Genomic DNA, 27461 nt, shown 5'->3' with positions numbered 1-27461 from the left:
AGTGACTCAAAGCTGAATGTAAGTCAACTCTTTAATGAAGTGGGCTATTTCCTAGTTAGTACTTGCTTCATAAGGCACAAGAGATGTTAAGATCTGGATGTTTCTTTGAATATGTACTGCATGATATGAGAGTGACTCATAGCAGAGAGTGACTTTCCCTGCTAGAATAGTTACAGTCACTTAACTGCTTCAAATTTGTGATGAGGTGTGAGAGAGTTACAAATCAGTTTTCTATTGCTAGACACACAGATGATCTATTAAGGATAATAAACTGATATTGTAATCAATACTCAGATGTTGCATTTTATTATTGTAACCTAGTAGAGCTATTGGCCTCCATGTCGTATCTGTGATGAGTTACTGTCATTTCCCTCTTAGACTGTAACAGTGAAGAGTCTGGGCTTGCAAAGACATCCTGGAAGGGATTGACATTCAAGAAGGTACTTCAGCTTTCAAGTGCTCCTTGCAGCCATGAGCTGTTCAAGTTTTCCAATTGCTTTCATGCCTAGGGGCAATTGCTTTCTTGCCTCTTTCTGAAACACCTGAGGCTCCTCCTGTACAGCTCTGGCCCACTTCCAAGGCAGGACAGACCCTAGCCTTTACCCACTTGTGCCTTGGGGAATAAATATAGACATAGTTAAAACAGCAACTCTGAAATCTCACAATCCTGACAGACTCCTCCTTCTGCGACAGCAAATACTTCCATGAAAAGACTGAAGAATGCAATCAAATAATAATTAGGACTGTCAGTCTAATTACTGCATACATTTTCTAATGCTAGTAGTGATATGAAACACTAATTGTCTTCTGTGGAATTAATATTTAAACTTGTCAGAGAAGTGAGGAAAAAAATGCTAACTGCAGATACACGTATATTGTAACATTTTAATTTTTAAATAATATGGCACCATCTTAATAAAAAGGTACAGAATCTGTACATGAAAAAATACAAAATATATGATCACAGTGGTCTCAGAGCACAACATTCAAATACAGTTACACCCCCCTCAAAACAGGCTTGAGTAATATAAAATATTAACAAATACATGTGGTTCTTTTAATCAGCTTTTTCCTGTTCGTCTTTTTTGGATGCATATTTATAGGATTCTTCGAGTCAACTAGACAGGTTTTAAAATTAACTATTTTTGAAGCGTAAAATAATATTCTCAATTTAGAGAAATTCATGAATAGTAGCTTCAAAAATATCTAAAATTGTGAAAATTGGCAGCACTGCAATCAAAAGAGCTTCTGAATGCATTACATGCCCATTTACATTTTTCACTTTTCTACTGAGCAAATGTGATAACACTGCTTCACCGAGGAAAAGACTGCAACAGGTTGTAAATATTTAACAGTTTGAAACTGTAGCCACACTCACAGTTCAACTGAAGTAAGTTTAGAAACAGAGAAATGCTGAAGTTACTCCAGGGTGTAAGGCTAAGTACACAAGTATATGCTAAAGATCTGGACTACCAGCTGTCATTGCAGAACACAGACTGCAGAAGTACCATGCAAAGCCTATTAGGAACACAGTGTTAAACAGTAAATTAACTAGAATAACATAAAATCAGAGAACAGAGGACATGTGGTTCACCAACTTCATCTCTTCATGTCATCTGCTATACTGCAGCTTACCACAAAAATAAAAATACAAGAATAGTAAATCAGTACCTACTATATACAATAAATAACCTTTCTGTATAAATTATGAAAATGCAGCTACGGTAAAATCAGTGCAAAAATGACCAAAATGTAGTGAAGGAACACAGTGCCCTGCCTGCCAGAATGCATTACAGAAAACCCATACTTCACCTAGTGCAACAAAGCACTGACAAGAATTAAAAAATGAAAGATGCACATCACTAACTGTGCCATTCTAAAAATACATCCATTTCCAATATCAGACAAATCAGATTAAAACAACACACATGTTATTTGAACCGTACACTTCATTCTTCCTCATCATTTGACTGAATTTTAAATAACTTCCTCTTCCCTAAATGATACTTTGAATGGAAGTTGCTCTTATGAGTCCATGTTTGCACGAGCAGCCTTTTTAGAATTAAGAAAGTTCTTTTTCTTTTTTCTTGGAAAATTATGTAAAGAAAGTATCGGATCACTTGGCTCACGGAATAAAAATATCTTCTCCCCTGTGTCTAACAGCTCTATGGCTTCAGCAGCTGCAGGGTTCAGAGAAACAGGTGGATCAGGCTGCTCCATAGGAGGATGTGCAGGTGAACATCCCAGATGAATGAACGCTGCTTTTTCCAAGACAGCAAGTTGCTTCTTCTTTATCAAACTATATTAATGAGAAAAATCGAGTTGAAAAGTGAAAACGGAGGCAAAAACTGCACAACTTCCTATACCATACCTTGCCACAGGAGTGGTGACTTTGGAAGCCAAAAAAATCATATTTCAACAGAGAGAATTGTAGTTGTCATTCTAATCCCCAATAATTCACTTATCATTTTCTGAGATACAAAATTGCAAAAGGAAAGGTAACCTCATAATAAATAAATATAGGGAAGATGAGCAAAAGATGTATGTGAAAAATGTGAGAATTTTGTGGATAGGTACAGAAAAATCTTTTTAGGTATTTACTATACTGCTTATTATGCGTAAATATGTGGCAGGAAACACAAGCACTAGATAGAACAGTGTTAGAAAATGCATACTTATGAACTAATTTTCTGATTTCTAACAGCTGTAAGAAGAATCTTGGGACATTAAATAAACTGTAAACAAAAAACCTGGCTATATTTGTTCTGGTTTTCTCCTTACCTGTCTTTTCTCTTGTTTAGAGAAGGGATCTTTTCTAAACTTCTGTTTATCAGATCGTGCCTTATTTTGTTCTCCAGTGTTTGCCACAACTCTTGGCTCTTCCTGAAGGAGCAGGAAAGAAAAATTCCCAGCAGCAAATCCCCAAATATACACATTTTTCTCCCCTCTCTGACTTTAGCTACCAAACCCATGACAGCAACAGCACAAATGCAGTCAGTAAGAGTGTTCAAGTACTTTTGCTGCCCTGTCACAAATAATTTAAGTCAGTTAAGATCACACCTCAGGGCATGGCACCAAGGACTCTTATCTGTTCCGTGAGAACCCACATCTGCCAAGGACTGGGCTCAGTGCTACAACATCTGCTTTTGTCTCTTGCCCAGCTCATGGCAGGGAGTTGGGAGAGCAGGTCCAGGAGCATCCTGGTGTTGGTGTTACTGCACAGATTTCAGCTCATGCTAATGGCACTAAAAGGGAGTGGCAAAGGCCCTGAGCGTCTACCAGTCTCTGTGAGAAAAGGGAAACTCAGTGCCCACTTGGAACTTCAGTAATTATCTACAAAGGGGCAGACAATTGCAAGGTTGCAACTTTCACTACCAGGAAGGAGGATCTCTTTTATATCTTTAAGAGCTACAGACACCTAAAACCCGGTGTGTCACGAATACTGTAAAAAAAAAAAGTGGAAGGAAAATATTTTAACAAACTCCAATTCAGGCAACAGAAAGAAAATTATCAGAACAGGATTTATAAATCTATGAAATAAATGTTTAATTAATGAACTTATAAAATTATTGTAACTTTTTGTCAATAAATTTATTATAGTTACAATATTTCACAAAATAAGGTAGCAGTTTTAAAGTATTTTTACCCCAGAAAAATAGTTCAAAAAGCAACTTATGCACCTGTGATTTTTTTCTATAGCTGTCAATCTCATTGTCCAGCAAACAGATATACACATAAACCAACAATCTTGTCTTGCAGTGGTCTACTAGAAAACATCACACCTACCTTTTCATACAGCTGCCAGACTCATCTGCATTACTGTCACTTTCAACACCACCATCTGAATATTTACTGATGGAATCGAGGACAGAAAGAACTTCACTTTGTGAGCTGGAGGGCAGCAACAAGTTCAGGACCCTGTGCAACACCCCCATTGGCACCCTCGTCAGTTTAGCTAAATAACCTGCCAGACGGAGCTCCTAGAGGATTAAATGAGTAGAAGACAGATAAATTCAACACTGAAAATAAGTGTTAGCCAATCTTAGCTACTATTGTTAAATAAATAGTTATTGTGGAAATAAAAAATATTACTGAAGATTATTTTAGTAGTGACAATTTCAGCATCAACTGGTCACACTTCCATGTTCACTGTTTCTACCCACAGTGGCCCATGTATATCATGGTTGTCCATTTCATTTGGGATTTTGGCAATGTAAATGCTAAATAACCAGTTGATCTTGGCATATTTGCTTAGGGCATGTACTTGATGACGTTTGGTTTGAAAAATCACAAGACAGTTATATTCTAAGGCTTAACTAATTTATGGATTCTACTACTATAAGGAAATAATTTCAAGATATCAAGGAAGTAATATGGCATTCATTGGTCTGTAAAATTATGGATGGAAAAATAGCCTTGAAAAATTTCACACGTTGTCATGGTCGATCACTTCATTGTTCAGCTTCTCTTAACACCAGATTCTGTGATAAGCTCAGAGAACAGCTTGTTAAGAGGTGATGGAAAACACCTGCTTTTCTTTTGGGAGTATTTTTTTTATTTTGAAATGTCCTGCCCATTTTTTGCTCACAGGTCAGTAGTAAAGCATATTCATATAATGTTCAAATAGACTGAGTCCAAATTTAGTTGTTCCATACACACTCAGCCAGCCCCATTTCCTCCCCCACTCCAAACACCAAAATTCCATTGCTATTTTCTGCTCTGTTGTCATTAATCCAGTGTCCCCAGGTTGTTTCTGCAGACCTCTTGTGTGCATCAAATATGAAAAGTCTACAATATATTGAGAACTATGTGGAATGAAAAGAATAAGGCAAATGAAACCAAGTTAAATGTCTCAAAGAATGCCAGAAAAAAAGCTGCTGCTGTCTATTCAAGCCATACATGTAACTCAGGTAGCTGAAGTTAGGTAAGACATGCCAAACATCATGACTCATGACAGCTGAGTTATTACCACTCTGCAGACCCTCCTGTAAGTGCTGATGGAGGCGATGACTACAAAGCCCACGTCACATAAAACCCAAAAAAGGTTCTCCATGCAGGAAGACAGCCAGGTTCTTTGTCTACAGTAGTTTCAAAAAGTCACAGCAAATGTTTGCCTCCTTTTCGGCATGACAACTTTTCATTGTGTGAATTCACCTAGGAGATCCCTGGATTACCTGAATCTTCTTCTTTGAAAGAAATAAAGTGTCACCAGCAAGGCAGTCTTAAGCCAAATTTAGACAGCCACACAAAATAAAGAATTCAATCAACCTCCTTTTCCCATAGTTGTCCTTCAAGCAGAGAAATTTCTCCAAAAGGTAAGGAAGCTAGCCACTTTCCAAAGTTTTCTGGCCACTTCAGTGTTGGTACAGATTTCAGATGTGTGATTTTTCACTGAGATCACACATAATTAACAAGACAAAATCCTAAGACTGATGAGAGATTAGTAAATTCATACAGTTCTTAAAGGATTTTCAGCCTGACTAGGCACCAAAGTTTAACACCAAAAAGATGTTTGCTCAGGCTACTTAATGAAAGAATTTGATACTTCTTTGGAGAAGAATGCAAGTAAGACCATAAATCTTAATACAGACACCTAAGTCTAATTTCTATAGTGCTGTGTTGTACTTCTGGTCTTTAAATACTGCTCTTGTAGAAACGTACAAAATGCAACATTAAGTGAGAATAAACATAGATCTCTGAGACCTATTCTGCTCTCTGGCTAAATGTTCTCAGGACCTTTAAACCAGTTTTGAAAACAAGTATAAGTAATGATACTAAAAAATTTAACTAGCACCCCTGCTATCATTTAACTTTGAAATATAATCAATGAAAATCATTCTTAATACTCATCAAAATCTAAACAAAACCCTTTTTTCATTACATGAAAATCCAGCTGTGAATCTGTCTGTTAACCAGAAAATCAGGCTCTTCAGAACTCCACAGAATGAAATGCAACAGGACAAACCCTGAAAGAATCTGTAAATGAACAAATGGAAGTATAACTCAGTAAAATTCAAAAGGCTGAAAATGGCTTGGAATTAGCTGAAGTGGCTGACAGTATAGGCTGCAAACTGGTAGCAACTACTAGCAGAGAGTAACTCTAAATACATCTAATGGTTCCCAAAAAAGAAGAAAAGCTGATATCCAGATACAGCTGTAATTTAAACTTGGAAGCTTTGCTCAATTTCATACTTACCTGACTATAAATTGCCAAAAATGCATTTGCTTCTATATTTTCCAGGAGATCTTCAAGCACCACACAATTCCATTGCTCATCTCTCAAGCTGAAGTGAAAGACAGAATTAACATTGAAATCTTCCCATGTGCAATGACTGTATTATAGGAAACAAAACTGGAAGGTCACCCATTCGGGAAGCATACCTGTCTGTCAGCAAATCTGCTGTGAGCAGTCTGATTTCTAAAGCATGCCAAATTCTTTTCCCTTCTTCCCTGAACCCCCAAGCAAACATCAGAGCAGAATCTAAGGCTATGCTCTTGCACACATTTAAACCTGGAATCACTCCAAAGAAATGTGATTCAACCTGTCCCCATCCTCTTCCCTCCTTTTTCAATTTCATCACCACACTTTAAGGCCAGTTGTGGATCTTTTTGTAGCTGAAAATATGATATTAAACAGTTAACTTCCTCACTGATGGTGATTATTTTTCTTTTCTAGACCAAAACATGATGACATAATGTACAAACCCTGCAATCTACAAAAGTACAAAATTTGTTTCTTCCAGTAAGTTTTCAAGTAAAGCCTACTTGCAGTTTCTTTGAAGGCTTCTCTGGTAGGTTACCAGCTTGTGGATACTTGTGCAGAGATTTATCTGATTCTCTACTGACTCTTTACTTCTGCAACAGGAAAGTTGTTCATCTAAACTGAGTAAAGCTCCAGCTTTTTCAGAACTGAAACATACTTACCACTATCACAGCCATTTTTAATATATCAGTGGTTTTATGGAAAACCACTTTCTAATGGAAAGCACACTATGAGGACATTACATGAAGCCTGAAATGTGCTAGGTTTTTAATACTGTGCAATACACATGGAAATGTCATTTCTACCTCCTGTAACCCTAATAAAAGTAATACAATAGGCTGCAATTTTGCAAATTATCACCCATTTTTTGCTAGGCGGCTATTTTGACAAGACAGATATTTCTGTATACCTCCCAAGAGGCATTTTATTTGTCGCTGATATCTTTACTTAAAAACTGGCCAGAGGAAATTGAAATCGAAGAGGAGCTTATACATCTCATCAAAAATAATTGTGTGCCAGGGAATTCAGTCTACAGTATGACAATGGAGATGGAAATTCAATATAAATTGTCTCAGCTATTTCCTCTGACCCCAGCAGATCATGTTGCTCTGAAGTCCCTCCCTATCTTCCTGGGAGACAAAGTAATAGGAATAAAATTATTTTCCTCCTTAATGCTAAGGAGTATCATTATTTTTCCACTATCCCTGTCAAAAAACGATGACTGCCATGTAACACACAGCACCATTTATATGCTACTAAGTTATTATTATTTCATGTTTCTTATTTCAGTATTCCCAATTCCTCAGTTAGGCTCTGGGCCACAGCACAAGAAGGCAGCTCAAATACAGATGCATGGTCCCTCCCCAGTACTGCAGAACATTCCTCCTGCTGTTTCTCCAGAGTATCTTATGGTCCATAAGAATTGCAGTAACGTAGTAAAACCTGAGACCAAAGAACTTACCTTTGCTGGTACAGGTTTATAAATTGTTTACATTTATTCATGGCCTGTCTTAACAGAACTGTCACATGTCTTTCTGCACTCGTGTCCACAGCTTCATTTGAGAGTCCCAAACCATCCAGAATCCACCTCTGCCTGCTCGTTAGATGCTGCTGTGCTGACTCCTTATGCAACACCTCATACTCCAGCTTCTTTTCAAGTTCTTCAATTTCCTAGAGGTTGAAAATGCATGATGATAAGAAGTTAAATTATAACTTGAAGGAACAAATTTCATTTGGAGTGAAGAAAAAAGATGATGGTATCAGATTTACTGATACTACTTTATTCATTTCTTATTCTACCCAGCCACTTGCAGTCACTACACTTTTCAATTCATTGCACAGCTTCAGTAAACATGACTGGCATGTTATGAATATCAGAACAATGAGGAAAGCTATGACTCGATTTTCATTGTGTTAAAAGTCAAAGAAACCTTCCACTGTAGAAGACATACAGCAACTACACTGCCAGCATGGCTGACATCAAAACTAAGGAACCATTCAAATTCATTTGTAAGCTGCATAAACCCACTGAAACAGCTTGAGAAACTCAGACTAACTAATTTTAGTTATACCAAATTAACAGCTACTATCAAAGGGATTTATGTTAAAAGGTAGTAATTCATAATTAGTCTGATAAAGTTAGGGTTAAAATAAAATGCTCAGAAAAACAAAAGGTTAAAATCCAAAGTCTTCAGGGGACTGGATCCCCCATGCTATAGATCTCACTTTGCCCAAAAAGTCAAACTGGACACCAGAAGGAAGGTTCCATATTCCCATTTCCAATGTCACTGTTGTCTCACCTCAACTTTTACATTGCCTCCTATCTCGAAGCCCCACTTCCTAACCTGCATCTTGGAGAAAATGCTGAAGTTTAATCTATTCCTCTGCCTCAACAGCTGTATTTAAGCCAGTGTTAGCTATTCTCTTCTGTCCCTTTTTCAATCTTTTTTCTTCATCTGTTCAAGGACAGAGAAGGTAAAAGCAACTTCTCTGAAAAGCCCCCTCACATGGCATAAAAGGCAAAAATGCTCTTCCTACATTCAACTTTCACTATTTCCTACACAATTTCTTACACAAATTCAAGCAAAACTGAAGGCATATAAGCATTCTAACTGCCACTGTATGAGAAACTCTATAGAGATGACCACATAAAAATTTAACAAGGATTTTTCACAGCAGTAGCTGTCTAATGATGCCCTCTAGCAAAGAGGCTTTTCTCAAAAACCCATTTTGTTTGTTCTACTCCAGTGCTCTTCCCAAGCCTCACTTGGATGGTTTCAAATAGAAGATGTAGAAAAAAAGAGTCCTTGTGAAAACGGAGCACTGAAGTATTAAAAAAGGATTAGAAAATTGGCACATATCAAATATGTAATAAATATGATGAAGGGAAGAGGTTTTTCCAGATTTTCTGTTATGGAAACTGCATGAGTGTGCCTGGAGTGAGATAGGTAGGAGGCAGTACAGATAATCTTTAAAAAGTTGACAACTGAAGCATATCATGCAGTTATGTATTTTGCATATGGACAGCATTATAACATGAGCAATTCTGTAAGACAGACACAACAGTTTACTCTTCCAGTCATGAGTCCAAATCACTTCTCAACTGTCTTTCTTTCAATCAATAAAATATTAAATAGCCACCAAAATACTACCCTTTCTGACTGCATGCAATTATAACAAAAATAAAAAAATAATAATACACAATCTTCCTTGGCTCTCCTTCTCTTTATGTCTTTTACTGAATGCATTGAAGTGCACATACTCACAGAAATTAAAGTCTGGGCCAGCAGAAGCTGCAAACTAGCAGGTAAATCAAAGATACTCTAATAGTTGCTTTTTCCTAACAGGATTTTTTCTTTTAACAACTACATTACTTACAGGATTATGTGCTTCTAAAATTTGAATACATTCCAGTTTTGACAGGGTTTTTGATGTGTTTAGTTGTTCAAAGAGCAAAGCTTGCACATTTATGATAGCAGTATACAGCTCCAGCATTTTGGATTTTTTAACAGTCTTTTGAAAGGCTAAAGAAGCACTATACTCTCCAAGTTTATTTTCCAGATTGCGCAGGTGACACTCTTTTTCAAGCTGCAACTCATACTTAATCTATAAAAAAAAAAAACAAAACACAACAAAAACCAAAACACAAAAGATAGATTAACAAAAACTTTTATATGCACATTTATGATTTTAGTACTCTGTAATTAACAAGCGGGATTATGACAGCAAAGAAATCAGTGCTGTTATCTTATAATATAATACACTGTTTCAAGAAGTGATTATAACCTTCAATTCCAAGTTTTTACTGTAATAAAAAAAAATTATAGTACAGTCAAATACTGTAAAGAGATCAGGCTTTCCTTTTGGGTAATCAAATGTTTAATGTTAAATGCTAACCCAAAACAGGGGGTTTATATAATTTTTATTATACTAAAATTAAAAGCTAGAAACACAAATAAATCTATGGTTACCTATGGTTAAATGGAAAGATAAAATATACCCTTTTGGTTAGAAAAAACATGGAGCCTATAGAAACACTGTATTTAGTTTCAAATTGGGAAGTGTCAGTTAATGCTGACTGATGACATTCCACCAACTATTCTTTGAGCAAATAATGAAAAATTTTCTTATATAAAACAGAGTTAAACTGTAAATCAAAAGTGTATTGGCAATGGTTTCCAAATAAGATTAGAACTGGATTGGATCAACATCAAACAGAATAAAATCAAAGGGATTTAATTCAGTAACTGTGTTGCTGCCACACATTTGATGGCACATCCACAGGAACTATTCAAGGGTGAAAGGCAAGTGCAGCATGTGCAGGCACAAGATCCAATGCAGTGTGATGAGCTCTCCATGCTCTACCACTAACAATGACAACCAAGGACACTGCACTGTGACTATTTTTCTGTGGGACAATGTGCATAGCAGCCAGCTGCAATTACCTTCTTTACCTGCTTCCATCTGAACTTGTCACTCTAAGCTCCCTTCACACTCAAAGAAAAGGAAAATATACTTCTCAGTAGGTTTCCTATCTTAAAATATGGATTTCCACTGACATGTAAGGTGGATGTCTGGGTTAGACACTGATGGTTACACTGCATATCTAACATTTAGGTAGCTGAATGTTCAAAAGACTACAATAAACAATTACCAGTTTGTTTTTATTCTCTCTCCCTGTACTATTCACGTGGGCCCAAAGACTTGGATTGTAAGAGAGAGAAGACACAGATAGGGAAAGCACATGAAGCCCTGAGAGCTCCAACTCCACTACTTGGTGTTGACATCACCTGCTGCCCCACAAGCCCATGCACATTCAGTTGGATATCAGACCCCAAGGTTTTTTCTCATTCCATCTCTAAATTCTCTCTTCATCCTGACAAATCTAATCTGATAGGTTTCACAGCACACCAAAAAAACCCAAACCAATCACAATCATTTCCAGAAATCAGCATTTTCAGAAATTTCCAGTACTATGTATTTTAACAGCAATGCTCAAATAACTTCTGCCTGTGACAGAATGGAAGGACCACCGCCATCAAAGGAGGAATGTCAAAACCTTTTAAAGTTTTAGTCAAGTTTACTACCACCATGGCCACTGAGAGCAGATACTCATGTTTGCATTCTACTAAAAAGCATTTATCCCATCAAGTTTGGCCTCTTTCTTAAAGAACACACAGATATGAGCTTGACTATTTAATTTGGTATCTGTATGGGTAGGGCTTTAACACAGCAGGCACCCCTTTGTACAAGTAATCTATCTTCCCCATTTTACCTGTCTAAGTATAATGAAGACTTACAGCAATTACCCTGTTGGTGTGAACGACAACACCAGAAAGGTCACCTGTAGACCTTAGACACTGTACGACTTCCCATTGGCACAAAACCTGACTCTGGCCAGAATATCTTTGCACAAATCAAAATTATATGTACTAAAAACATTAAAAACCCTATCAGCTTTCTATTCATGTTTATCACAATTATGTATATGTATATACATAATTGACTCTACTTATGATTAGTTTTAAACAAGCATTTAAGAATACTTCAATCATACAGACATAGTTAGAACCTAAGATGATAAATATTTAATATGATGCCCACTAATTTTCTCTGATAAAAGACCTGCTAAAAGTGCTTGTGTATCATACAAATTCTATTATCTAGTAGAGAGAGTGTACTGGTTGCTGGTGCTGGTGTGGAGGTACCAGCATCATAAAGTCACCCCAGGACAGAGAGGCAAATGTAAAATGGGATTTGGAACCAAATACGCTTGTAATATTCTCTTGCTCATGTGATATTCTCCATATCTCTCCTGGAGAAGAAAAGGGTCAGAGAACACCTTCCTGCAGCCTTTCAATACTTAAGGGGGAAAGATGGGAATAAACCACTTAGCAGGGCCTCCTGCAATTGTTTTAACTACAAGAGGGTAGATTTATACTAAATATAAGGAAGAAATATTTTAGAACAGTTAGAAATATTTAATCTTTTAAAAATATTTATTAATGCATACTTTAAATTAATATTAAATTAATAGAAATGTTTTAAAATAGGAAGAAATATTTCACAGTATTTTAAAACAAGGGTGGTGAAACACCTTCAACATTATACAGCAAATGAACTCCTCTTTAACAAACAAAATGCTGCATCACTCAGCTGGTATTACTCTCTACCCCTAGCCACATGAGTTTCTTTCTGACTCTTGCCAGCTCTGAAACCAGCCATACAATTAGAACAACTACAGCTATGCCAGATGGTGCATATAAAACTGGAACAAAGAGGTTTAGAGAAGCTAAATTTCCAATTTTAAAACAAGATTCTAATAAAAATGTAAGACAGTATTTACTGCCTTACATTTACCAAACAAGTATTCGGTACTTTTTTGCCTCTAAAGCTTAGCCCCATAATCTGATGTGCAATCAAGGAAGAATACCAAAACCATCTAAATGTTGAAGATCAGGGCATTAAGTATTGAAGTCAAAACTTCAATGCCTCTATTAAAGGATTAGAACATTCTCAGATCACACTTATCAAGCTAGTGAAGAGTGCTAGAACACAGTTGCCTTCTTGTTGCAGTCTTGCCCAAGCACCTGCTCTCACTTTCAAAGACTGGGTGCTAGACTAGATAAACATTTGCTGTTTTCATCTGCAACCAAATCAAACAATGTGTTGGACTCACATAAAAGTCAAACTATTTCTGAATTAACATGCTGACCCGGTATTTTTCATTTTTAAGGATACAGATATAAAAAGCTAAGAAATAGGTATAAAAACAGCTTTTGCCCCAGTTGGTACAAAAATTGATCTCGTAATAATTTTTGAAACTTTTTTTTATCTACCAATTTTATTTACAAATGACACCTGTGTCTCCCTGATTTCTTAGGATTTTCTAAAGCCTTCTGAGTTTACATTCTTGTAGAGAACTTTCTCACACAACTTTCTGTAAACCACCTATTGTTTTGCATTCTTTCATAGAGGTGGAGAAATTTGACAGACTGGTAGTTTGTCCAGTGTTGTTGGAGAGGTGGCACGTTCACCTTCCAATCCACTGGCACCTTTTGAGAACTATAAATGATTGGAGTCAGAAGAAATAAATTAGTCTCTTCATCGTGACCAAAGCTGTGGTGTGTCGTTTTTCCTTGTGTCCTCTGGTGACACACCTGCTTGTTGTGCATAGTTTCTACTGCTGTGCACCACCTGTGTTTAACAAAGTTATCATTGCAATGTCTTCCTGACATGCAAAACTAATATTATCCATGTTGTACACATGAGAAAGATCTCTTGGAACATCTACTAGCAGGAAAGTAAAAAGCCTTCAAAATCCTGTATTAAGATTGGCCCCACTCATTTCTCAAGAATTAACTTTAGAATGTGTGGGGCTGTGAGTTTTTAAAAGGTATCCACCCACCAGAATCAAGACTTTCTTTCAATTAGCTCTGTACAAATAAACTCAGACCCTACCCAAAAATCTTTTGGATCTAACAATCTACTTTTGGATTTTCAGCAGCATTAGCAGATGTCCAATAACTAAATGCTGCTCAGCTGAGGCATGCATTGAAGCACCTGCCATGTTTTGAAAGTCTTCCTAGAAAACCACAGGATCTAGGGAAGCCTTGCAATCTTGCACACACCAAGCCTCAGAACCATTGGAAGAAAAAGGAGTGAGACATAAAACCAGTTCTGTAACTAAGATGCCAAAATTAAAACAAAGCAAAAACTATTAAGTGTGAAATACATCTTGATAAATGCAGGCAACAATAGTGAGATGCATCATTCCACTACACCTTACATCTTTTTCCTCTGGTTCTTATTTACATTGATAGAATACTGTCAATCTTTAATTACTAAAGATCTAAGTTTAGACTTCAGTCCAGAAAAGATTGTACTTACCCTATTCAAATTTTCACCTTTCACTGAGTCTTCATAAATTAGAATTTTGTCCTGTAAAGATTTCTTCAGAATATCTAACTTATTTCTATTCCTGGATCCTATTTTTCCCATTTTAGAATGCTGCTGTAACAAGATGAGCAAAGATGCTTTATTTGTAAGAGGTATATGAGGATGCTAATGTTAAAATTATTACTTGGTATTATTGGCCCACCCACCAGATAATGAAACCCTTGGAAATTATGACTTTCACTAAGAAAGTAGATCTGAAATGAAGGTGCTACATAGTAATTCAGAACATTTATTTTGGACATTCATATAAAGTTAGAATTTAAAAAAAATTCTTTCAAGTAGAATTATATATTCATCCTTTCCATGAAAACTTGTAGCATATAAATTTGATTTTAAACAAGCTTCAGCAGTGATAATAAGAGAAGATTTTAACTGATACGTTGTCTCCTCAGCACAGTTAAAAATGAACAAAGAATATTAATTTAAGATCTACATTGTTTTCAACACACAGACTGTGAATCACAAATGAACCATGATAATATTAAGAAGCACAGTTCCATGTAATCAAATTACTCTTGACCTTTCTATTTCTTTACAAGAATACCAACTAAGTATATGTACTCTTGGGGAAATGATAACATCTGTTCAACTGTAAGGTTTTGCAAAGTCATTTCCCTCCTTTAGTACTTTAGAAACTATTAAGGCTTTGAACTAGGCTAATTCCTAGCATAATTAACCCAGCGTAGTTTACATGTTTAGAAAACATAACTGAACCAAAACAAAGCAAGGGCAAGTCCTCCTTTTTAAGATGGCATCAGACACAACTAATATGGGAAACATTTTTGGCCCCCATACTTTATAAGAACTGAAAACCATTTATAATTCCACAGCTTTTTCACTTCACTGAAGGAATTAAACACCCTTCACAGGGTTCTTTAAAAAGTGCTAGATTTGATAGGCAGATAGACTCCTTGTTGGAAATATTTCTCTAACCTTGAGTATGCCTCATCTTCTACATATTTAGACGTGGGGAAATAACCCCAAACTGTCTGCATACACTTCAATCTTTTGGAAACAAGAAACAGAATTCATGCCAAATTTCTTGCCAAGAAAGGCCATCTAACTCAGGAACTTTACTTTCCTGAACAGACAAAACAAAGTAAAAGTTTCTTTTTCAGAAACTCCTAAAACTTTCACAAAAGCAACAGAAATACACAGGTGTATGTGAAAAAAACCTATTTATCCAACTGCTGCCCAAACAATTATCTTTAAGTGCACTGGTCCATGCAGACAGGAAAAAGTGTGCATTTCTTTTGCACCTATGAAGAAGCTACAGACCCAGATCTGCAGCCAGTGATACTCCCAGGAACCCCTCCCACATCTCCAACTGATCCCACTCTGTTCCCACCTGTTCGTTGGTCATTGCTAAATTCTGCTCAACTTTCAGCACCTCAGTGTCCCTCTGCTCCACTTCAAAAGCCTGAAGCAAGGTTCTTGCTCTTATCTTGGGCCACGCCAAGCTGCTGTCCACCTGGGAGAAGCAGCAGTGCAACTCTTGCCTCATTCTAAGCAACTCCTCTTCTGAGAGTGAGAGGGGTAAACTTAGAAGTTGCCTGTTAAAAAAACACAAGAGCCATTTGCTGTTTAGTGATTTCAGCAATATTGCATAAAATGTAAGAGACATGCACACAAACACTCTACTCAGCAGAGATCATCTTTTTTTAGTCTACTTCATATATCAGTTAATGATTCCACATACAGCAATGAATTGCTCAGCATGTACAAAATACTCCTGTGGATACCTTAAATTCTGCATACAGAGCTTCCTAGAATGTAAAACTTCATTTTCAAAGCAAAACAGCTTTTAAATATTTTTAAAATAAATTAACATTTTTAGCACATTTCCCATGCATAGAATCCTTCCACCTCTTCAGACAATACAATCCCTAAACTTCAGTTGAAATCAAGATAAAAACTTCCCATAAAGCCTCTCTGTGCTGTTTCCCAGCACTTAGCAGTCACAGCTACTGAGAATGAAAAAATAAAATAAAACTTCTCTCTGTTATAAATGCATATGCCGTCACTTCAATCAACAGATAACACTGGTTCCAGCTGTTAACTGCAAAAAGGCACTCTGCAGTCTGAAAAATGCAATATATTTTAAGAGTAATTTGAATTACTCAAAGTTCCCATTTTGTAAAAATAAGGTTCTCAACACAGATCTCTACGGAACTGATCATCAGGTAAAGCTAAAGTTCTGATTAACCATAGACTACACTCATCTTCTTACCTTGTTTACTTTATTTCCTTAAGAATATATCACAAAAAATAACGTATTTGTTTGGAAATTTCTTTTATTCCACAAACATATAAAATCAAAAAATGTTTGTATTTAAAACATGAACAGCATGTTTTTTAAAGAGTACTTTTCATTGAAAAATGTATTATATTGCATGCTTTATTACTACTGATACTTTTATTTAATGCATACCAGACCTATACTACCTCATAATTTCACTAAAATATTTGAGTTTAAAAATCCTTTTTTCTTTCTACTGATCCAGCAAAGAACAGTTAATATACTTTTAATGCATGAGCTTCAAAAAGCTGTTTACTTTAAGACAAGACTACTCCAAACGATTATTTATAGTATACTTAACCATTTGTCATCTTGTCTTAGACTCATGGAAGAAAAACCATGCTATAAATCCACACACATAGATATATATATAGAGAGATGAAATAAAATACAGCAAATAGAGTTTTGCTATATGTCTATATTTAAAAAGGACTGTAAGCATTAACAATTTTCACAAATATTTTGGACTAACCCATGGTCTCTTTAATAAGCAACAAAAATGAAAAGCCATCATTCAAAATAATGCTTTGTGAAAACCAGATAGCAGATGAGACCATAAAAATGAGAGCTGGCATCTGTCATCAAAATACCATAACTGACAGACAATGGACTGGAAAAAGACTGTGATGGATTTTAAGGGGCTATTGATAGGACAGTTTTTGCTGCTCTTTTTTTGTATATATTTTCCTGCATTTTACTGAAAAAAAACCTAAACAGCTTACTGCTGCTTCAAATAAAGATAGCATCTAAGAAATATGACAGGCACACTGCAGGACTGAACAGAGTTATTACGGAATTCTAAGTTAGGAACAGTAAAGTCCTGCTGGGTCATACAATCTACTTCCATATTCCTGCAGGTCTGCTCTTGGCAATGTGAAAAAGAGATAGTTAAGACAAGCTAGAAAATGCATATAAATGACTCACAGAAAAGTATTTAAAATGCTGAATAAAATACAAAGCCCTTGAAACCAAAACCATGGGAAAATGGAATTTTCTTCTTTAGCAAAGCAAATGTAATGGGCAAAGTTTCTTTTTATACTCCTGTTATATGGTTTTACAACATGTGCTAGGAAAACTTATTCTGTCTGGATAAAACTGCCCATACAAATATATTTTGCTTTAAAGAAGAGGCATGAAGGTATGAAGGAGAAACTTTTACCAGTGTCTTTTTTTTTTTTTTCCTTTTTTCTCCCTCCCTGTTCAATCTATTATGCCTGGTACATTTTCTTCAGAGCCACACAGCTTTTTATAGGTTTCCTTGTTCCAGTTGTTTCCCCTAAAGCTGCAATTTTATTTTTTCATGTTTCCATGTCTCTAACAATGTCTCCCATTAAATAGACATTGTATAGGAAATGTAGCACTGCAAATATTGAGGCAATCAAACAACCAGACATAAATGTACTTGAAAGCTCAGAAGAAATGCTCATGAACATTCCCTGATCTCAGGGACCTTGCTCCTGCTGTGAGAGGCACAACCACTCCTGGCCACAGCCATGAGCTCTCCCTGTGCATGGTCTCTCATCTGCGGCAAGGCCACCACCTGCTTTCCCACCTCCCCGGGCTCACACAGTAGCAGGCAGCAATGGCCCTAACACTTCCAGGGGCCACCACTCCTCGGCAGCGCTGCCTGTGTCATGGTGCCTGTCTGGCTCAGGGCTTGGTGCCAGGGACCCTCAGTCCACAGGCCAGAGCAGCCCAGTCTGTCACGTGGAGCCATGAGCTGGACAGGCAGACACTGCACTGTGTACTAAAGGACTATGTGGAAATACTGTGCCAAAGCTCAAACCAAACCTGATGAGTAAGGCTTGACTTGTGGCTAGAAAGAATATATTGAACTTAGCCTTGGGGCCAATTAGGTCTGACATACTAACTGGCATTTCCAAAGTGAGGGAGCCCCAAGAACAGACTGAGAATAACAATGAAAGATGTTCCACCACCCATGGAATGAATGAAGTATAAAACCTTTATTCCACATTTTTAGCTTCAAGACTGCTGCTTCCTAGGATTTCCACTGCAGTGCTCACCCACTGGTACTGCATGGGCTGAGTACTTGGGAAAAAAAAATCAATTCCTAAGTACCCAATAGAGAATAGATCATTAGGAATTACAACTGGACAGGTGTGAAAACTCCCAGTTCTCTTCCATTTGCCATACTAACTAAGAAAAGAGAGCAGAGAGATACTTGCATGAATACTGACTGTTCCCAGCTCCTTATTTTCTTTTGTTCCGAGACGCCTGTTTCGAGCTCTTGGCTCAGCTTCTGCCTGGTGAGCTGAAGCAGCTCTTCAGCAGCCATGTTCTTGTCATGTTCTTCCCTTTCGAGCTGTGTGTGTTTAATTGCCATCTCTTTTTTGTGCTCCTCCACAGCTTCTAGGAGGAACAACTTTGGCACATGGAGCTTGACCAGCTCTTGCACAAACACTCCACACTGAACACGTTTAAGCTCTTCAACAGCTTTCTCTGCTAGGCTAAATAGAAGCTCCTTCAGCTCTTCGCTGGCCTCATTGTCAAGCTTTTCAGTAAGCTCTTCAAATTCAATGGTGTGATCACTCAGAAGATTTTTCCAGTGTCTCAGGTACTGAGAGATGTCATCAGTAGTTTTGAAGGGGTCTCCAAGTGACAGCTGCTCCTTCTGATGCTCTTTCTGCTGATTCATTTACCAAAAAGAGGAACAAAGTTAAGAAAAAAGAACATCTTGAATTCTAGCTCCCTAAGTATGAATTTCATAGAAATTCAAAATTTCATACTTTTGCTTTTCCATGTTTTTGAAACTGCTTTTCACTGTCCAGAGGCCAACCCAGCCCTCAAGAGATTGGTTTTGTGAGCACCTAGGAGGTCTGTGATAACTCTGACTATTGTTAGATACAAGGGCTGTTATAATATGAACTATTGCTAGATAAAAGAGCTAACACCTAAACAAATGCATCATCATGTGGTTTAACATAATCTTAGCTAGCTGAACTTCAGTGATCTGGCAGTAATCCAGAAGTGAATCTGGATCAAATAGCAAAGAAGGAAAAGAATTTTAAAAAATGACACAAAGTTTGGGTTGTTTTTTTTTTTTTTAATTTTCCTCATCTTGTTTCATTGGAAAGCTAAACCAAAGCTACCTCCACTGAGAATAAATGTAACAGATTATGTCACCATCTCCAGGCCAGCTGTCTATGCTTACACTGGTATTTGTTAAAGAACACAAAGCAGTGAAACACATCCTGCAAAAGATAAGATCCACCTCACCTAACCTGGGTCATCTTAAGAAGTATCACTTAATCTTAGATCACTTGATACTTAAGAAGTATCACTTAATCCAAGATAGTTTTTCCTACATCTTTTAGGCAGAGAAAGGTAACTTTTAAGTATACCTTTGGACAATAACTCCCTGGCAGATCACCTGCAAGTCCCCTTATATTATGAGATGACCTGTGTCTTTTGGAGTTACCATTGATTTTTAGATGGGTGAGGTGACATGAGCTTTACCACAAGCAACCACAGGTAGAGCATCTTTTAAATAGTTTTGGTTTGTAGTTGAATTTTAACTGTGCTACTGAATTCACTCAGGTCACACATGGCCAGGAAACCCACAGAAAATGGTGACTGTCATCTGAGCCATCTCCCTCACCAGCTCGTGAACCTGAGCTGGCTTTTGCCTGTCTGCATGTTACAGAAGCTTGCCATGACCTCCTTGGACACATTACACTAAGCAGAGGAGCTTCAGAAGTTTCTCCAGCTAAGCTGAAGTTAAGTTACTTTCTTGCAGGTTTTTCTGAAAGAACAGCTATGAATTACTGCATGACTAATACAGAACATGGTGGTACACAGCTAAAACCAACTGGCACTTATTTTAAACCATGCTCCTGGCAGCATTGACTCCTGTTTTAAGAACTACAATTTATTTTTCAATTAATTCAATTTCTAATTCATGATAAGCCCTATGAAAATAAAAACATTGAAAATAATTACCTTTTGCAGCATTTCCCGCCTTCGCTTGGTAATGAGTTTCTGGCAAAGCTTCTGCTTTTCTTGTTTTAAATCATGATCAAATTTCTGTTTAACAAAATTAATTTCAGCCTCAGCTCGGTCCAGCAGGACTCCCAAATGACTTTCAGGTAGATGACCTGCTCTGTAATAACAGTGTTTGAAGGCTGTTATCCCAAATTCTTAAGAGCAAAAGGATATCTGAGGCAATTAGCACCCTAAAAAGGCTCACCAAAATAGACTCAAAGAATGATCTTTGTTTCTTTAGCAGTGATACCTGGGAGAATCAAACAAGGAAGGAGATAATCAAAGGACAATCTCAGAGATGAGCACAGAATTGAAGCAGTTTGTGAAGGTGTATGGAAAAGAAATGAGAAGAAGGATGGACAGATGGGAAGGACAGACAGAAAGGAAGGACAGGAAGGACAGGCAAGTGCAAAACCAATTACATATCAGTTTGTAATATAAGTGATATTTAAATGAGACATTTTAAATCTTATATATTATGCATATTTAATTTTTTAATTGAATGCCCTTGGAATGCCATTTCATATGTCTTTTACAACTCCTTCTCCTCATTAAAAACAAATCTCTCTTCAAAGTATGTAATAAAGTAAAAAGAAAAATTGTTTTTAATAGACAAAGCAATCATTTCCACAAAATACTTATATCCATACTCCCTACTCAATTTACATCAGAAGAATTATAAAAAATTCAAAATAATAGCAAAATTCAATTATCTGAAACAGCAAATTGTCAGTCATAAGACCACAGTGCTTTCAAATGGAAGTTAGACTATGGTCTACCTTCAGTTGCTACAGTATTTAATGTCAAAGAGAAAACAAGATCTCAACAGTGCCTGCAACAGTTAAAAAAAAAAATCTCCCCCTCCACAAACTCAAATTGAATTTCAGGACTTACCTGCTATTACATTTATACTACAAGCTCCCCAAATCTTTCTTATTCAACAGAAGAATAAAAGAACATCTTAATTCAGACCCAGCTGTTGGACATTTGTGAGTTATAATTTCTATTAAGCACAGTGGACTTACAAAATGTGGTGTTGAAAAGGTCAACATGAAACTTTGAACTGAAAGCACCAATTCCTGACCTGAACCTGGATGTTATACAGATACCTTCTAATTAACCTACCCAGTACCCATTTTCTCGAAGATTACGGAGTCAGGACTCAGATGAAGCCAAGGCTTTCAAAGTTTAATTCCAGTGTGATACCTGGCCCAATTCCTAAATTAAAGTTGCATCTAAATGTGGCAAGCAAGCCCTTCTCCAGAAAGGAGAGTCTCATTTTGCTTTATTAGGATTTACTGCTACTGTGACAACTTAATTCCAACCAAAATCCTCAAAATAAGAGCTTTGTACCCACTGCACTGTCACCAGGGTGGCCAGAACCTGTAATTCACACCCCCATCTTCTGCTCAAGCATCCAAAACTATCTGAGCAAGCCATGAAACATCACTCCTATATAATGTATGTGCTGGGTAGAAACTCAGGTGTGCTTTATCACAGTTATGTCAACGAAAGAGATTCTCCTTTTGCAGACCTTTTCAAAGTCTATCTATTGCATTTCTTTAATCTGCAAAGAGGATTAAAATACCTTTCAGTATTTTAAGAGTAATCCACCAAGCGTCATTCTTGGCCAGGTAATTTCTGCCTTGAAACTAATCAATGTTAAAATTCAGTAGGGAGGTTACGTTGAAACCTCCCTAACAGCACCAATTTTTTTTTTGGTAACTCTAAGTCCTCCCCTTCCTTTTTGACTGAACGCAAGGCAAAAGAGAGGTGAATAAAGGTAATTAATTATGGTGAGAAAGTGAGGAAAGATAATAACCAAGATATTATTTTTAACACCTTCATCCCTTCTTGTACTGAGGAAATAAACCCAGGCTTGCTGCATCCAATTAAAATCCCTGCCCAGAGCAGTGAAAAGAGTCTGCAATAGAAAAAGATAGATGTGCTGGAACCACACAGCAAATGAAAGTTTAAGAAAAGTCATGCAACACAGAATGATAGGAAGATGATATATAGCTACCTATTTTTAAGATTAAAAAAATAAAAGGGTCTACAGTGTTTCAGTTGGTTTATTTAGAGATCCAGTATGTCCACAGCTAAAACTGTAGGTGATGCAGTATCCCACCACAGAAGCCTATGTCTGTTTATGTGCCAGCTTATATTAATTGGTGTTATGGTAATTCCTAAAAGGCTCGATCCTAGCAAGACACCTTCATTTCTGGTTTCATATAAATACAATATTAAAACAATTACAGTATTAGGAATAAAAGATGTCCTAGTCTCAAAGGACTCCAAAAAGAAATGCAAAACAAAAGGAGAGGAGAAAGGTAATGAGACAGTGTAGACTCTATGATAAAACTGCCTGGTCTCAGCATACCAGAAATTTAATCACTGAAGAAATGTGCAAGCACATATCTTTGAACAAAGAGAATTTTAATGAAGGAGAATACTGTGGTAATGCCAAGGATGTTTAAAGGGAGATCCTCCCAAAGGCAGTGAGCACCAAGGAAGATACAGAGGTGAAGTGTGTAGCCAACAGCAGCGGTATCACAGGTCAATCAGAGAGAGACCTTTACTTCTCTGTATTGAATGAAAGCAAACAAATTAAGGAGCAAATAAGAGTGAGAGCACTGAAGTAAAAAGCAGGACTTTGTATTTGATGTTACAGGTAACCAGTGTTCTGGGATGCTGGACCTCAGCAAAGGAAAATTGTTTCATGGAAGTTAGAAAAGGAACAGGAGCATCACTAAAGCAAAAGGGAGACAGATATGAAGCAGAAAAGCTGTACAGGCCTAAATGTACATGGAGGCTGAATCACATCACTAAGAGAAACTACAGAGAGAGAACTTGCATGACCCTGCCCATGCTACTCTAGCTACATCAGGATTTCACCTGATGAACTGACATCTTGCTGCTGTCCAGATCACAATTCATGTAAATAATTCAGGGTAATATATGCCCCCTCTATATAGCAGAGTGCTACAAGCAGAAAAGGTTTTAAGAGATTCTTCGAAAACTTCATACTGATGCATTACTACTGACTTCCACAAATGTCCAGCCAAGACATTGCTGGAAAACTATATATTTTTATTAGTAATAGTTTATTATATAAACTATTTCTATATAAATATAAATGGTGATTATTAAGAAGAACGAGACCAGTATAAAATGCTTGCTTTAATATTTTGACCACTTTAGAAAGAGAATACACAGGAAATCCCTGAGGTCTTAAAAAAAATTAAGTTTTGGGAGAAATTTATAAAGGAGCTTGCAACTGTGTGTACCTAATGAGTCAGCATAACTGAATTCATTTTTTAAGAGACTGAAGAAGAAAGAAATTTCTTGTGAACAAGAAGATGCTGGCAAAATAATAACACAATGTTTTACCAATGTTATAGTTTAAAACCATTAAGAACCTGGCACCTCTGTTGATAGCAAGAACAACCCAAGACAAACACTGCCTCAAGTAATGCCCTTTTGCCTATTATTCTTTAAGAAAAACCATAAAGAGCCTATGTAGCCATCCCTTAAATCCATGATTACAGATTATATTTTAAATTCTTCTTTCCTGCTTTTTGGCACTACAGTCCAGACTTGAGTTTCAAAAGACAGTGAGTATTCAAAAACTAGTCCAGACAAATGGGACATTTTATTTAAATACAGCTTGAAAACTCTGGCTGCTCTACTTCATTTAAAATGTTCACAGCCCGCCCTAGAACTGGTCTGGGTTTATTTTTCTTTTTATAACATTCATTTCTACCCACACAGAATTCTTTTCATGTTAATTTGAAAATGCTAAATTTGCTATTTGATAAATTTTAAACATACTATTAAAGCTTCGTTTTTAAAAGACTTCTCCCCTCAATATCTATCTACTTGTTTATCACTGCATCTATCTGTGGTATATCTAATCTGTTTCTTTTTTCTCTTCTCCATTTAAGTTTTGTATTTTAGAATTCCATTTATAACAGTAAGTTTAAGGCACTCTATTATAAAGTGGACAAAATAGATTAAGACAGAGCTGTATTTATATTTAGCAAGCAGATTCAATGGTAAAGTGAAAATTAAGAGGATACCATGGTTACAAATTTAAAGTACTGCTCAGACTGGACTGCTCTTGCTGCTCAAATTTTAGTGCTCCAATTTGTAAACATTCCCAAAATCACTTTCTAGTTAAAAACTGAAATACTAGTCGATGTTATGTAATTATGAATTTCTCATGAGTTATACTAGGCTACTTCAGTTTGCCTGTTGAAAATAAAACAGTAGCAAATAAACTGAGATAGTACATTCTGGAGTTTTATAATCACACCACCCAAATAAATAAACTGAATTAATGTATTACAACAGTCCATTTCCAGGTCTACTTTTTACTTCCCTGACATCTGCCTTTCAATCCCCGGCAACAGGTGTATTCTCTACTAGTCAAAATCCTCAGTTAAATTATTTATAAGCTTAATCTGTTTTCTTTAGAAAATATTAATGATTTCCAATTCGAAAAGAGAAACTACATGTCCAGCTCCTCAAACACATTCAATCACAAGTGAATCAAAATTGTTCTTTTCTGTTAAATCCAGATATTTCTGCATAAAGCATGTAGACAAATGGTCTTCACTGCTACATGTTGCAATGGACTTTGGCATGAGTTTTCACATGACTGATGAGTATTTACACAAATAATGGACATATAAAGCCATGGAAAATCTTACATGAGTCTGGTTTCCACTGAACTCAGAATTACAAACGGGTACAAACATATGTTTCCAGCAATTCATCTCTGTGCCATAAAAAGTCAACACAGACAACAAAACCTCACCTTAGCACCTGCTGGGGTTTAACTAACAAAGTCAATCAGTTACAAAACTTTTTCTTAGAATTAACTAAAAGATAACATTTTTATGCAAATCTCCTGCTAGGTAACAGAAAAAAGACTTTTGAAGAGTCTGTTGTCTGCAAGATAATCTAGTCAAATGGCTGACAAGGAAAGAGTTGAGTTCTTTACCTTTCTGTCTTGTTAATGAGACTTGATATCTGGGCTGCTGCAGCATTTATAAGAGCAGAGACATGAGAATCCCTTGACTGTATCTTACTTATAAGATATTCTCTGTAAGAAAATATTTTTCTCAGATGATATTTCTTGCAAGCTTGCAAAAAATCCATTAGCTCTTCAATGTCACCCTACAGGAAAGAATGTGAACAAATGTGAACATTTAATTAGATGTAATGCTGATTTTGGCTAACTCCTGTGAGTGTCAGATCAGATTTCTTTGTTAACAGGGCAAAGTTAAAAAATTCCTACAAGTGTAAACCAATAAGCTTGTATCAACTTAACTCTAATGATCACATCAAATGATTATGGTTATTTCAACAAAACAAAATAAATAATGTGCAGAGCTTTTGGCCTGATAACCACAATACTGTGTGTACTTTCCTGAACAGTTAGTGCATGTCCTGAGTGCCCTGAGTTAACAGGTCATTTGATCAGATATTCACAATTACATACACATGCAACCCTACCAGTGTTAGCAGAACTGTTCTTTATGATGTAATAAAGGGTCACATTTTCAAAGGTGTCTATAAGTTGTCTTCAAAGCTAAATCTTCCATTTATGTTGAGTACAGCATAGGGAAAGACAAGCCCACTGCACACAGGCTGGCTTAGAAGATCCCCCTTCCAAGAGTGGCAAACAGGAAGGGTTTAGATACCTACAGATGGGTCTGGGCAGAGATGTGAGTTAGGCACACAGTGCTCTATAGCAGACATTGTGCTAGCATACATAGCCAAGACAAGGTCTGCTAGTTACATGACCCATGTCTGAGCAGCCAAAACACAGTCAAACCTTTTTTCACTTGCTCTGCCTCTTTGACCTGGCTGCTTAACTATCTTCTGCACAAAGTGCTTGCTGCATCTCCCTCTGACAGTGGCCCGTGTGTAGCTTCTGTACACAAGGTTGTGCATCACGTTTTAGGAGTGGGCCTTACATGCTCTGACACCTACTTTCAGATGTTGCTTTTTAACCTCCCCCCTCAACCTGCAGGACCACAACAATCATACTCTTCCTCAAGAAGGAGCCAAAAGAAAAACTCCCAGAACTTTTGTAATCCAGAGCACTAACTTTCAACACAAATGGAGGAAAAACTAACCAAACAAAAAAAGCAAGCCATGAGGAAACAACTCAAGCTATTCTGTTGCAAGAGGTTTAAAATGTAACTGAAAGCAAAACTTAAGTCCTGAACATACTGTCCATCAGCACCCCTTGATCATATAACCTCAAGATACTCAACCCCCCCTAAGTACATAATCATAGCACTTCAGACACACCACAATTGCAATCATCTACATATTTGGATTGGGGAGCTCAGTATATCTTCTGAAGTATATAAGAGCACTTGATGCCTAGGGGGTTTTGCACATATGCATATACCTCAATATACAGTTGTTTAGATGTCTAGATGTGCATAATGAATGCATTATAATTTTTTAAAATACTTTCTATGAAAGCTCGTTATGAAAGTGATAACATTAATCCTGAAACATTTCTCGAAAGCTCCTTCAGGTTTGTATTCTGCCTTTAGGTTAGGAATGGAGATACCATCCTATTACCTGTATTTTAGAGTAACCTTCCACTAATGTTTTAGCTGCTTCCACCTTCAGTTCTCCCCTTGAAGTGGCATTTGTTATCTGTGTAAAAAAGATAGTATGGAGCTCCTTTCTTTGGGTAACAGCCAGCTCTCTATAAGCCTTTGCAAAATATTCCTCCTGCTTTACGAAAAGAAACCTCTTCAGGCAGTCCTGCACCAGTCTGTGAAGTTTGTCCAGAAGACTTCTGTATTCTATAGCAAGCTGCAGAGAAAAAAGAAATAAATGCATCAGAAGTGATTTTCAGAATTCAACATATTTTAAAGTATCAGTGCTAGTAGCTCATATAAATTTTAT

General features: G+C 36.7%; 1 protein-coding gene across 1 annotated transcript in view; it reads right to left on the bottom strand.

Annotated features, from left to right (window-relative positions):
* Nucleotides 1-871: 871 nt before the first annotated feature.
* EVC2 (EvC ciliary complex subunit 2) overlaps nucleotides 872-27461 on the bottom strand; it is a 61241-nt gene continuing 34651 nt past the window's right edge. The window contains exons 11-22 of the mRNA XM_068188655.1: nucleotides 27129-27368; nucleotides 25528-25703; nucleotides 20481-20640; nucleotides 18707-19167; nucleotides 15570-15774; nucleotides 14153-14275; nucleotides 9641-9868; nucleotides 7725-7933; nucleotides 6197-6284; nucleotides 3787-3980; nucleotides 2782-2883; nucleotides 872-2299 (exon numbers count right to left, since the gene is read on the bottom strand). Of these exons, the coding sequence (XP_068044756.1) occupies nucleotides 2026-2299; nucleotides 2782-2883; nucleotides 3787-3980; nucleotides 6197-6284; nucleotides 7725-7933; nucleotides 9641-9868; nucleotides 14153-14275; nucleotides 15570-15774; nucleotides 18707-19167; nucleotides 20481-20640; nucleotides 25528-25703; nucleotides 27129-27368 (2460 nt within the window). The 3' untranslated portion in view covers nucleotides 872-2025. The remainder of the gene's footprint in view (nucleotides 2300-2781; nucleotides 2884-3786; nucleotides 3981-6196; nucleotides 6285-7724; nucleotides 7934-9640; nucleotides 9869-14152; nucleotides 14276-15569; nucleotides 15775-18706; nucleotides 19168-20480; nucleotides 20641-25527; nucleotides 25704-27128; nucleotides 27369-27461) is intronic.

This window comes from Anomalospiza imberbis, chromosome 4 (assembly GCF_031753505.1).
Source record: "Anomalospiza imberbis isolate Cuckoo-Finch-1a 21T00152 chromosome 4, ASM3175350v1, whole genome shotgun sequence".
NCBI lineage: Eukaryota > Metazoa > Chordata > Aves > Passeriformes > Viduidae > Anomalospiza > Anomalospiza imberbis.
This window is presented reverse-complemented; position numbering and strand designations above follow the sequence as displayed.